The sequence below is a fragment of the Nerophis ophidion genome, linkage group LG22 (genome assembly GCF_033978795.1).
Source record: "Nerophis ophidion isolate RoL-2023_Sa linkage group LG22, RoL_Noph_v1.0, whole genome shotgun sequence".
NCBI lineage: Eukaryota > Metazoa > Chordata > Actinopteri > Syngnathiformes > Syngnathidae > Nerophis > Nerophis ophidion.
The window spans coordinates 31968354-31981764 of NC_084632.1; the positions used below are offsets into that span (position 1 = coordinate 31968354).

The following is a 13411-nucleotide window of genomic DNA, read 5'->3' on the forward strand; positions in this document are numbered from 1 at the left end:
AAAACACAAGATTGTGGTGTAACAATATCAGTAAAATATTTAAAAAATGTTCGATATTCCCTTTAATTACATACATTGTTTGAATCTGGTCAATCGTACAAAATAACTTAACAAACTGTAGGGAACGGATTCATATGGCCTCTTCCCTGGATGATCTCGCTTGAGAGGAGGGGGGGGGGGGATGAAAAACTTAGAAATGCAGTCTGCTGAAAATGATGGAAAGTGTCACTCTACTTAGCAACTGACGCTGTGGTCAAAGTCGGAATTGACACAAAATACATTTTAAGATACTCTACTGTTTTTTTGGAGGCTAAAGTGGATACATTTCATATATTTCATTGCATTACATGTGTCAGGTAAACAGTGACAAATGAGGCCCTTTGCATCCCATTCCCACTGTAAGCAAAAGCTACTGTTGGCACTGATTTACAGTACATCTTTATATGTTTTCCCTTTAAGTATTTTTGTGTTGAGGCACGTATTTCCTGAGTTTGTAAACAATACTCAGTGGCTTAGTAGTAAGAGTGTAGGTTGTGAGTTCAAACCCCGGCCGAGTCATACCAAAGACTAAAAAGATGGGACCCATTACCTCCCTGCTTGGCACTCAGCATCAAGGGTTGGAATTGTGGATTTAATCACCAAAAAAGATTCCTGGGCATGGCCACCGCTGCTGCCCACTGCTCCCCAAACGTCCCAGGGGGTGAACAAGGGGATTAGTCAAATGCAGAGGACACATTTCACCAAACCTAGTGTGTGTGTGACAATCATTGGTACTTTAACTTTAATTTAACTTAGCAAAAACTACACAATAATGATTTTGTGACAAAAACTACACAATAATTATTTTGTGACAAAAAAATATCAAAGCACTGTAGTATTCATAATGTACTAATACTATACTTGAGATTGTTATCAATATTTTGTATCAGTCCTTCCACCCCTGTTTTGATTCAAGAGGTCTTCCTCAGCGGTTAACATGACTTCTTGTATTCTCCTACAGTTTATAGTTTAGCATGTTTAGCTATTATATTCCTTGTCCTACAGTGATAATTACACTTGTAAAAGATGCTACATTGGTTTGAGTATTGGCATGCACTATCATGATATAACCATAGTTTCAAATGGAGAGCAAAGATTCAGGATATTGTGCTCTGACACACTTCGAAATAATAGACGTGGCCCATAATTAACATGCTGCCAGTCCTATGAAGTATTTGTTTTTTTCTGTGTATTTTTTACTTGCCGCCTACTCATTAATTGTAACCCTACTGATTCACACGGATATTTAAAATATATTTGGGAACCTGACATCCCTCTTTCACTGCTGGAGAAAGTATGGTGCAAGATTTTACACCAGCCCACGCTTCTAATGCTACATTTCCATCACAGCCGAATGAGAACGCAAAAAACTTCAGCTATATTATCTCTATCCCCCTGTGATGCCCAATGTTAACTAGTACACTCTAAAAGTAGATTAGACTTTTATTGTAAGAGTTAAATTGCCTTGTAAGTGTGTCTTTGACGAGGCTCGAAGTAATTGATTTGGTTGAATCTAAAGGTAGACGCTAGCACTTAGAAATGAAGTGAAAGAGGAAATAGAGACGATGAGAGAGCCTTAAGGCCAAACAGTAAGTAAAGAAAATTCTGCAGTCAGAATGGAGTAGATTAGGGAGTTTGAGTTTTAAAAACACAATAGGCAGTAATCAATAGGTACAGCTGCAGTAGTGGGGAATTCAAGGGTGTGTAGATAAAAGATGAACACGGATAGTGAAGTCTTTGTCTAAGCCTTGCTCTATTCTTCTTAAATTAAATCTACCATACGGTGAAGACCTCAGTGGTTCCCTGTTTCGAGGTTTACAAGTGACCTCGTGCTAAATCGTTAAAAGCTTTTGTTGTGATGTGCTAGCAAAGAGGATTTAAAAAAAATTAATTGATGTAAGGTTTTTGCTTATGCTGCTGCTTCTTTATTTCAAACTTTAATGTGTTGGGAATAAGGACGGGTCATTCCAATAAGAATTACCTCGTTTTTTTCTCAGTAACCCATTCCAAAGAGTCCACGGAAAACCTTAGCGTACAAAAACCAAAGCCCTTTTTCATAACAAATAATGTAAATCCAGTGAATCCCTTCGATATGCCCACAAATTACACTTTTTAGATAAGTGTGCGCAGGCGCCACATTCGCACTTTGCATAGCTACGAGCTCTTTCTTGAATTCAATAGTGTTTCTCACCATCTTTATCAAAGTGCTGGCAATTGCAATTGTGGCCCGTGGTGCATTATTTTTACAGTGGTACTCAATTTTTATAAAAAGCTCACAGACAGTCACCAACGTATGTTTGGGCACTCGAGTCCGACTAGTTTGTTACGTATACTGTTTAAATTTTGGGTGAAAATTTTGGGTGAAAATATATGTCGAAAATGGAACGAAAAGTGGGGCATACAAAAACCAAGGTCTGATTGTTTTTGTCTTGAACTATGAATTACATTTCCCTAATGAATTTGAATGTCGATATTTGTATTTACTGAGGAGACAGCTAAAGAATATGCATGCATATGCCAACATTTTGACATTTTTCCATCATTACTTTTTTACTAATGGAACTTTCTTTTTTTTTGCAGAAAAAGTCTAATATAGAGCAAAAAATGTTTTGGGACTACAATTAGTAATAGTTTGGTTGTCCTTGACAAGATACATATTCAATCTTGAGTTCTAAGAGTTTTTGTCTCAGACTAAATAGTACATACATGTTAATAGGAAGGTGTCTTCAGTCTTGACAGCTTTGTTTTGTTTAAAACTTTGTGTGCCGAACATTCAATCCAAAACACACCATTATCTGGAAAAACAAATGGTTGACTTGCTTAGAATTCACAGCGCTATCTAAGAATCAGAAAGCACTAAAATATTGTTTCACTGATATTATTTTGAAATGTGGTTAAAGTGTGTATGTGTGTGTCACAGTGTATTCCCCCTACATTGTGGCTCCCTTTTGGCTTTTTTGCTAATGTGTTGTCTTTCTCTCTGTGTCACTGTCTGTCTGTCCTTATGACTGTCTGTGATTTTGGCTGCATGTTGTATGAACTATTCTCATATTTCTTGTCATTTATTTTATTTTCATGTGCATGTTCTTTGACTGAAACTCCCACACACTTCCTTCATATGTCTGCTTTGAATGTATGTTCGTTTGTCTCATATTTTTCGCTCCCACATCTGTTTTTGTCTGTCCGTACTTTTCTTTGTGTCGGTTTTTGTCGTCTGTCTTTTTTTCCTTCGTGGCTGTCTCCATAATGTCCCCTCCTCCAGCCTTTGTGACTTTGCTGAACGGGGACCAGGCTCAGGATGCCATCCGCTCCCTCCACCACAGCACTGTCCGGGGACGTCTGATCAACGTCACCCTGCAGCCTACAGACTCCCTGCTCTGCCTCACCAACCTGCCCCACACCTTCACCGCCCAGCAGTTTGAAGAGCTGGTACGTTCCTATGGAAACATCGAGCGCTCCTTTTTGGTGTATAGCGACCTGACGGGCCACTCCAAAGGCTATGGATTTGTTGAGTACATGAAGAAGGACTCTGCTTCCCGGGCCCGTTCTGAATTGCTGGGACGACGACTGGTATGTTTGAGCACCTGTACGATTTTAATAATAATATCTCTCTGCTACATTGTCTCATTGTGAGACTTTATTAAGTGTTATGGATAGCAGAGATAACATTTTACAAAAAATGTTTTGTTCAAATGTATTTTCAGAATAGCAAAGCTTTAATTAATGCTTGGATTAAAGAGATGAAGATTCAGCCCTGAAATAAGTGGTGCTAAAACAGGCCCACTCCCACTGTCCATAATGTCAATTCATCCATTTTTCTCCCGCTTATCCTCTTAAGGGGCACTAGACTCTCCCAGATAGTTGTGGACCTAAAGGCAGACTATACTCTGTACCGGTGACGAGTCATTCACAGGGGACAGATAGAGACATGCACACTCACATTCGCGCCATTTACCATCAATCAATCCAACAAAAATCTCATTTCAAAATTGGCCATTAATATCAGTCAACCAGTATTAACGGATATACCCAGTATAAAATGCTGTGATTCAACAGGCGGATCGTTCATTGATGGTGCAATGGATGGATGTCAACCAGCTGAGCCAGGAAGAGAACCTGCACTCCAAATGTGTGTGTGTGGACCGCCTGCCTCTGGATCTCTGTGATTCTGAAGAAATGACCCAAATCTTCTCAGACACCTACAAACCTGTATTCTGCCAGGTAAATCCAACATTAAGAGCACTGACACATACAGTAATGTGCAGATATTTTTCTTGTCAAACATGTCCTACAAGTGGAACATTAAAGTAAATTCCAAGCAATCCACTACAGCACTAACATTTAATAGGCTATTCTAACTCTCTATAAAGTTCTGTCAAAGGTATTTTTTGTACTACTGCCTGCTAGCTTTGAAACTCAGCAACCGACCAACAGTAATCAAAACACTGTATGCTTAGTGTAGGTAATCTCTTGTGTTGTTGTATTGCTTGGACTAGTAATAATGTCAATACTGACAGAGACCAAAGACTGAGTAGTTTAACAAGGTTTGAAACAAAAGGCCCTCTTAGACAGTGAATGGAAACAAAATTATTTCAATTACCAAAAAAAACAACAACACAAGGTCACTGTGAAAAAACTGTAAGGACAAGAAGTACGGCAAGTAACTAAAGGAGGTGGACTGAACCTCAACAGGAAAAAGATGGTGCAAAAAGCTAACAAGAAGAAAACCAAAAACATAACTAGATTATTATGGTTGTTCCGATCAGTCAATTAATGATACCGATCTTTCACGAGTGAGATCTGTTGATACCAATACTGATCACATGTATGAACTGTAAATTGTTCAATTTATTTAGGGTAAGTGCCTTTAAACTAGTTCCTTATTATTTTTGATTACATACGATTGAGCAAAACAAAGTCAATAGTACACAATAACTAAACAAAATCAAAAACTATTATCTACTTTTCATTTAGCATCTTTGTGTTCAGGAAAGTTTACCCAGAGTTTATAAACATTAACAAAAACTTCCAACTTTTAATTTTTGTGTAAATAAAAATATCGATCTAATATATACTTATAATACCTTTTGGGCCTTATCGACTCAGATCCAAATACCACACGCTAAACAACGTCTGCAAACTATAAATTTGTGTGTACTAATAGTGGACGTGTTGCGTGTGATCTACTAAAAATGCGTGTACAATTAAAAACTAGTGCAAAATTGGTGCATACTGTACCCCCTATTTAAATGATATTGTTGTGTGTGTAGTGTACTACACAGAGCATCACCACAGGGACACTCTCCTCTACTGCAAATTCATTTTATCATGCTCCTACCTGTGTCCATGGAATTTCCTTCCACATTCAGGTTATCGTGCTCTTTATCCTGTGTACAATATTGTTGAAGAAGCAGCAAACATCTATAATCTGTAACACCTTTTCTGCAATCTAGACTTGCAACCTATAGACAACAAAAAATATTTTTTGCGTGATGACATGGAGGCTCTGTTGTGATGGACCATCACATCACTGAAGCACACTCATGTATGAAGGATCCAAATGCATTTTGCAAGACATTTTTCATGTTGGAGCTGTATTTAGATAATATATTTACTAAAAGAAAAAAACGGCATTAAAAAAAACAAACGCTGATGTCACATACTTTTTCACGGAAATCAACCGATATTGATCTGTGACCGATTGATCAGAGCATCACTAGTGTCCAGGCAAAAGAGTGTAAAAACTGATGCACAACTCGAAACAGGAGGACGAAAAAAGTAAGTACCATAACCCAGCGGTGTGCGGTGCAACAAATTTGCTCGCAAATGCGCCTAAAAATAGACTGTGCGACTTTAACATTTTTTAAACGTCTGAAAGGGGATTTCAGGATCTGAACAGAGGATATCATTGTGGCTTGTGCAGCCCTTTGAGACACTTGTGATTTAGGGCTATGTAAATAAACATTGATTGAACCCTTTGCTCACATTTTGCTCCTAGAAGAAATCCATCCAAATTTGAGGAAACCAGATTTTTTTGCCCATCTGTATAGCATGTATGAACTGAATTAAAATCATAACCAAATGGACTGTGATTGATCTATGAGCTATCTGTATCTTTCCGACACCTCTTACTCCATTGCACAGAGGGGAGTAGAGCGGCTCCTCCTAGTTAACAAGCGCTCAGTGCTCCAACACGGAAGAAACTACATTTAGTTGAAGGAACTGGTCAGTAAAAGAAATTTTTTTGCAACACCACTCGACACAAACACCTAGAGCGTGTGTGACAATCATTGGTACTTTAACTTTTTTTTTTTAACTGCACTGCTGCTAATAACTACAAAGGTCGGAGGGAATATTGAATAACAAATCAATGATTGAAGTGACAAACTTGCCATTCAAATAATACTTGGTTTTTTGACAAGAACATGCATCCATGGAAGCACATTCATTCTATTTATTAAGCGTAGATAACACAGACCAGTGAAATATTTGAAAGAGCTGCCGTCAGAGTCAACAAACTGCCATTGACATCCTTCTAAGCTATCAAAAAGACTTCAAACTCTGACTACTCAGTGGACTCGCTGACGTCACATGCACACACACAGACGCATGCACTGCTGTCATATGAGACTTATCTAAACTGCATTATGCCAGAAATTTGAAGTTTATTGTTAAGTAACACATATTATTTCCCTAGTAATTAATTACATATATTAAAGAGTAATTCCATTAGTAATTGAATAGCATTTTTGGTAAAGTAACAAGTAACTATAATGGATAACTTTTTTAAAGTAATTTTTAGAACACAGCTTGTCACACAGTATCATGAAACAGTTGGTAGGTTGGTGTTTCAGGCTAAAATCTTTGTGTGTATGTCTTACAATAATGTTGACTTATAAAAAAAACTAATTTTTCACTTTATTTCATATTTTGTTATTTGATATTTTTGTTAGCTGAAGAATTTAGCATCGCTAAATGTGTTTTTTTTTAAGAAGATTGGAGATTATATTTGACTTTTCTTACAATATTTTCAAAGCTTTTTCTTTTTTCTTATCTCAAGTTGGAATCCTGTTATGAAAACCTAAATTTCTTACTGTTTTTCTGTATTTAGGACACCTATCAGTTCCGAAAATTGAAAAACAAGGTATGGTGGAGATATTTAGTTACACCAACCAATATTTCCTTTCATGGGTTAATTTATAGGCCAAACTACAAACCCCGTTTCCATATGAGTTGGGAATTTGTGTTAGATGTAAATACAAACGGAAAAAAGTGATTTGCAAATCCTTTTCAACCCATATTCAGTTGAATGCACTAAAAGACAAGATATTTGATGTTCAAACTCATAAACTTTACTTTTTTTTGCAAATAATAATTGACTTAGAATTTCATGGCAGTAACACGTGCCAAAGTAGTTGGGAAAGGACATGTTCACCACTGTGTTACATCACCTTTTTTTTTTTAATAACACTCAATAAACGTTTGGGAACTGAGGAAACTAATTGTTGAAGCTTTGAAAGTGGAATTCTTTTTCATTCTTGTTTTATGTAGAGCTTCAGTCGTTCAACAGTCCGGGGTCTCCGTTGTCGTATTTTACGCTTCATAATGCACCACACATTTTCGATGGGAGACAGGTCTGGACTGCAGGTGGGACAGGAAAGTACCCGCACTCTTTTACTACGAAACCACGCTGTTGTAACACGTGGCTTGGCATTGTCTTGCTGAAATGATAACGTTGCTTGGATGACAACATATGTTGTTCCAAAACCTGTATGGACCATTCAGCATTAATGGTGCTTTCACAGATGTGTAAGTTACCCATGCCTTGGGCACTAATGCACCCCCATACCATCACAGATGCTGCCTTTTGAACTTCGCGCCTATAACATTCGGATGGTTATTTTTCTCTTTGTTCCGGAGGACACCACGTCCACAGTTTCCAGATATAATTTGAAATGTGGACTTGTCAGACCACAGAACAAATTTGCACTTTGCATCAGTCCATCTTAGATGAGTTCGAGCCCAGAGAAGCCAGCGGCGTTCCTTGCTGTTGTTGATAAATGTGTTTTCTCTTTGCATAGCAGAGTTTTAACTTGCACTTACAGATGTAGCAACCAACTGTAGTTACTGACAGTGGTTTTATGAAGTGTTCCTGAGCCCATGTGGTGATATCCTTTACACACTGATATCTACTTTTGATGCAGTACCGCCTGAGGAATCAATGGTCCGTAATATCATCGCTTACTTGCAGTGATTTCTCCAGATTCTCTGAACCTTTTGATGATTATACGGACTGTAGATGGTAAAATCCCTAAATTCCTTGCAATAGCTCGTTAAGAAATGTTTTTCTAAAACTGTTCGACAAGTTGCTTACAAATTGGTGACCCTTGCCCCATCCTTGTTTGTGAATTACTTAGCATTTCATGGAAGCTGCTTTTATAACCATTCATGGCACACACCTGTTCCCAATTAGCCTGCACACCTGTGGGATGTTCCAAATAAGTACGTGTTTGATGAGCATTTCTCAACGTTATCAGTATTTATTGCCACCTTTCCCAACTTCTTTGTCATGTGTTGCTGGCATCAAATTCTAAAGTTAATGATTATTTACAAAAAAAAAAAAGTTTATCAGTTTGAACATCAAATATGTTGTCTTTGTAGCATATTCAACTGAATATAGGTTGAAAATTATTTGCAAATCATTATATTCCGTTTATATTTACATCAAACACACTTTCCCAACTCATATGGAAACAGGGTTCGTACATCGATATATGAGTTTAGGTCCATATCGCCCAGACCTACACTTGCGTTAGCCACAGTGCTAGCACAGTTTAGGGATGTTTTCTGTGTTTAGTTGAGCGTTGCAGTAGGCATTGTGTTTATACGTATGAGTGCACATGTGTAGCATGTATGTGTGTTAATAATGAAATTGTGCAATTTTTTTTTCATTCAGGAGCACTGGTGCTACTAGTAAAAACAGCTAAGCGTACAGCAATGTAACCACGTAGAGTTAAAGCTTGAAGAACTGTTCCGAAAAAATCCAAATTGTGCAGCTAAATGTTGCAAAGATAATACTACATTAATATTTTTGTCATAGCTGCACAGCATATCAGAGTCTAAATTTGCTCAAAAATGTTTATTTGGAGCAGGAAGATTTAAAGGCCTGCTGAAATGAGATTTTCTTATTCAAACGGGGATAGCAGGTCCATTCTATGTGTCATACTTGATCATTTTGCGATATTGCCATATTTTCGCTGAAAGAATTTAGAAGAGAACATCAACGATAGAGTTCGCAACTTTTGGTCGCTAATACAAAAAGCCTTGCCTGTACCGGAAGTAGCAGACAATGTGCGCGTGACGTCACTGGTTGTAGGGCTCCCTCACATCCTCACATTGTTTATAATCATAGTCACCAGCAGCAAGAGCGATTCTGACAGAGAAAGCGACGATTTCCCCATTAATTTGAGCGAGGAGGAAAGATTTATGAATGAGGAAACTTAGAGTGAAGCACAAAAAAAAAAAAAAAAGGCGACGGCTCCAGGCGGCGGCAGTGGGAGCGATTCAGATGTTATTAGAAACATTTACTAGGACAATTCTGGAAAATCCCTTATCTGCTTATTGTGTTAATAGTGTTTTAGTGAGATTATAAAGTCATACCTGAAAGTCGGACGGCTGCGGTGAACGCCAGTGTCTCTGAGAGAAGCCAATGGAGGAGCTAAGATCACAGCTGCCTTTTTGACAGCTGCAGGAGGAGGTCGCATAATCCGCTGAAGTCTCCGCTAAGAGCCGACTTAATATCACAATTGGTTGACATGTGGTAGAGAAACATGTTCGTTTGACCGCTCTGTGTAAAGCTTCACAACAAACAAAGAAACACCGACTGTGTCTCGGTGCTGAAGACAGCTGCAATCCACCGCTTTCCACCAACAGTATTTTTCTTTATAGTCTCCATTATTAATTGAAAAAAAAAAAAAAAAAATCAGCAACACAGATGTCCAAAATACTGTGTAATCATGCGATGAAAAGAGACTACTTTTAGCCGTGAGTGGTGCTGGGCTGAAATGTCCGCTCCAACCAATAACGTCACAAGCACGCGTCAACATAAGCGTCATCATTCCGCAACGTTTTCAACAGGATACCTCGCGGGAAATTTAAAAGTGCAATTTAGTAAACTAAACCTGTCGTATTGGCATGTGTTGGTTGCAATGTTAATATTTCATCATTAATGTATAAACTATCAGACTGCGTGGTCGGTAGTAGTGGGTTTCAGTAGGCCTTTAATTCCTGTCTCTTAATGTATCATCTACCAGTGTTAACATCACCGACAAACTTACCTTTTACCTTGCCAAATTGTATTAAAAAAACACACTCAGCTCATTGACTTTGACAAGATGTTGTCCGAAGGGGCTTGTAAATGTCATCATTTGTCAACATTGTAATTATAATGAGCTCAGGAACTCAAGTTAGTGTTTTTCTTGGCCCTCACCATCAAAAAGCTACTGTTTCTATGGTGAGGCGTGTCTGCTGTGCTGCCTTACACACCCTTTTGTAGCTCCTTGCAGCTCCTTCTTTTTGTCCATCTTGCTCACTTCTGTTGTGATACACACCATTACTTCCACTCCACCCCCATATGTCGGTTTTAACATCACTCACTGGGCACTATATGTCATCCATTGCCTTTACAGTTATAGCTCCACCCCTCTAGTTTCTCCCACAAGATCAATACACCCCCACCATCCTGGTCCCATGATGCCTTGTGGGCGTTGAGCTCATGTTGCTTCACTGCTACATAGCCACCAGGCTTTGACCTATTGCTCAACGATTTCTTTTTTATGTACAGTGCATTGGGTGTTTATTACTGCACTTCAACATTTCCAATTTTTTTTAAAGCTTATGTAAGCCTGCACACTGAGTGCAAGAGTCCCAACCAGTGACATGCAGTCAAGGGAGGCAGCTTCACCTGTCATTATGAAAAATACAAAGACAAACATTGATTACATGAAAGACATAAATATTTTTGTAAATGTATTTTCTGTTCGAGTACATCGTTTTTCTTAAAATTTTCTTCAAAATCACAGAATTTGCACATTTCCTGATCAAGCCGGGCTTACCCTTTAATTGCGCAATCCTTCATAAATGGGTTGGATTGTGCTTGCTTGTTTCTGTTTTTCTGTATGTCGTCAATATAATGTTTGCAGAAACATCTATTATACTCAGTGACTTTCTACAGATTGTGTACTGTCTTTAACGGGGCGGTGTGGCGCAGATGGTCGAGCGGCCGTGCCAGGAACTTGAGGGTTCCAGGTTTGATTCCAGCTTTAGCATCGAGACACTTCACCCTTCCTTCTGTTGGTTTGTGATTAGTGCCTTGCATTGCAGCTTCTGCCATCGGTGTGTGAATGCGTGAACGTGATGTACAAAACCCAAAACCAGTGAAAATGGCACGTTGTGAAAATCGTAAATAAAAACAGAATACAATGATTTGCAAATCCTTTTCAACCTATATTCAATTGAATACACTGCAAAGACAAATACTTAATGTTCGAACTGTTAAACTTTATTTTTTGCAAATATTAGCTAAATTGGAATTTGATGTCTGCAACGCGTTTAAAAAAAGCTGGCACAGGTGGCAAAAAAGACTGAGAAAGTTGAGGAAGGCTCATCAAACACTTTTTTGGAACAGGTGAACAGGTTAATTGTGAACAGGTTGGTGCCATGATTGGGTATAAAGAGCAGCTTCCATGAAATGGTCATTCACAAACAAGGATGGGGCGAGGATCACAACATTGTGAACAAATGCGTAAGCAAATTGTTGAACAGTTTAATAACAACATTTCTGAACAAGCTATTGCAAATAATTTAGGGATTTTGCCATCTACGGTCCGTAATATCAAAAGGTTCAGAGATTCTGGGGAAATTACTGCATGTAAGCGGCAAGGCCAAAAACCAACATTGATTGCCCGCGACCTTCGATCCCTCAGGCGGTACTGCATCTAAACTGACATCAGTGTGTAAAGAATATCACCACCTGGGCTCAGGAACACTTCAGAAAAGTACTGTCAGTAACTACAGTTTGTCGCTACATCTGTAAATGCAAGTTAAAACTGTACTATGCAAAGCGAAAGCCATTTATCAACAACACCCAGAAACTCAGCCGGCTTCGCTGGGCCTAAGCTCATCTAAGATGGGCTGATGCAAAGTGGAAAAATGTTCTGTGGTCTGTCAAGTCCATATTCCAAATAGTTTTTGGAAATTGTGGATGTTGTGTCCTCCTTAACAAAGAGGAAAAGAACCATCCAGGTTGTTTATAGGCGCAAAGTTTAAAAGCCAGCATCTCTGATGGTATGGGGTGTATTAGTGTCCAAGGCATGGGTAACTTACACATTTGTGAAGGCACCATTAATGCTGAAAGTTATATAGAGCTTTTGGAGCAACATACGTTGCCATCCAAGCAACATCTTTTTCATGCAAGACAATGCCAAGCCCTGCCCCGACGTGCAGAATGTAACACATTCTGCACGTTACATTCAGCTGTGTTACAACAGCGTGGCTTCGTAGCAAAAGAGTGCAGGTACTAGACTGGCCTGCCTGTAGTCCAGTGTGGCGCGTTATGAAACGTAAAATACGACAACGGTGACCGCGGGCTGTTGAACAACTTAAGCTGTACATCAAGCAAGAATGGGAAACAATTCCACCTGAAAAGCTTCAAAAATTGGTCTCCTCAGTTCCCAAACGTTTACTGAGTGTTGTGAAAAGGAAAGGCCTTGTAACACAGTGGTAAAAATGCCCCTGTGCCAACTTTTTTGCAATGTGTTCTGCCATTAAATTCTAAGTTAATGATTATTTTTGCAAAAACAAAAAAAGTTTCTCAGTTCGAACATTAAATATCTTGTCTTTGCAGTGCATTCAGTTGAATTTAAGTTGAAAAGGATTTCCAAATCACTGTATTCTAATTTTATTTACGATTTACACAACATACCAACTTCACTGGTTTTGGGTTTTGTATAATGTAAAGCGCTTTGGGTATCATTCCAGGTATAGTAAAGAGCGATATAAATACAAACCATTTACTCTTCATTCTAAGTAGGACATCTTTATTCTTGCTAATCGACTAATAAATTGCAAGAAATGTCATGCGGAGAGGCGCACAGTACGTGAGTTGGCAGATACATTGTAGGGCTAGTGTCAGTTGGTGCCAATAGGCCATCTAGGGTCAGCAACAAGTCAACTGCAATACAGGGGTTTCTACAGTTGTGTACTTTGCTGAATCTGACTGCCAAGATGGATACATACCTAAGCTCCAAAGCCTCTATAAACTGGACTCTATACAAAGCAGAATGTGATCTACTTTTGCAACAAAGTAACACAT

At 38.6% G+C, this 13411-nt stretch overlaps 1 protein-coding gene across 1 annotated transcript in view; it reads left to right on the forward strand.

Annotated features, from left to right (window-relative positions):
• Nucleotides 1-13411, forward strand: part of raver2 (ribonucleoprotein, PTB-binding 2) — a 154794-nt gene that overhangs the window by 63122 nt on the left and 78261 nt on the right. The window contains exons 3-4 of the mRNA XM_061883699.1: nucleotides 3302-3609; nucleotides 4096-4260. Coding sequence (XP_061739683.1) covers nucleotides 3302-3609; nucleotides 4096-4260 — 473 coding nt within the window. The remainder of the gene's footprint in view (nucleotides 1-3301; nucleotides 3610-4095; nucleotides 4261-13411) is intronic.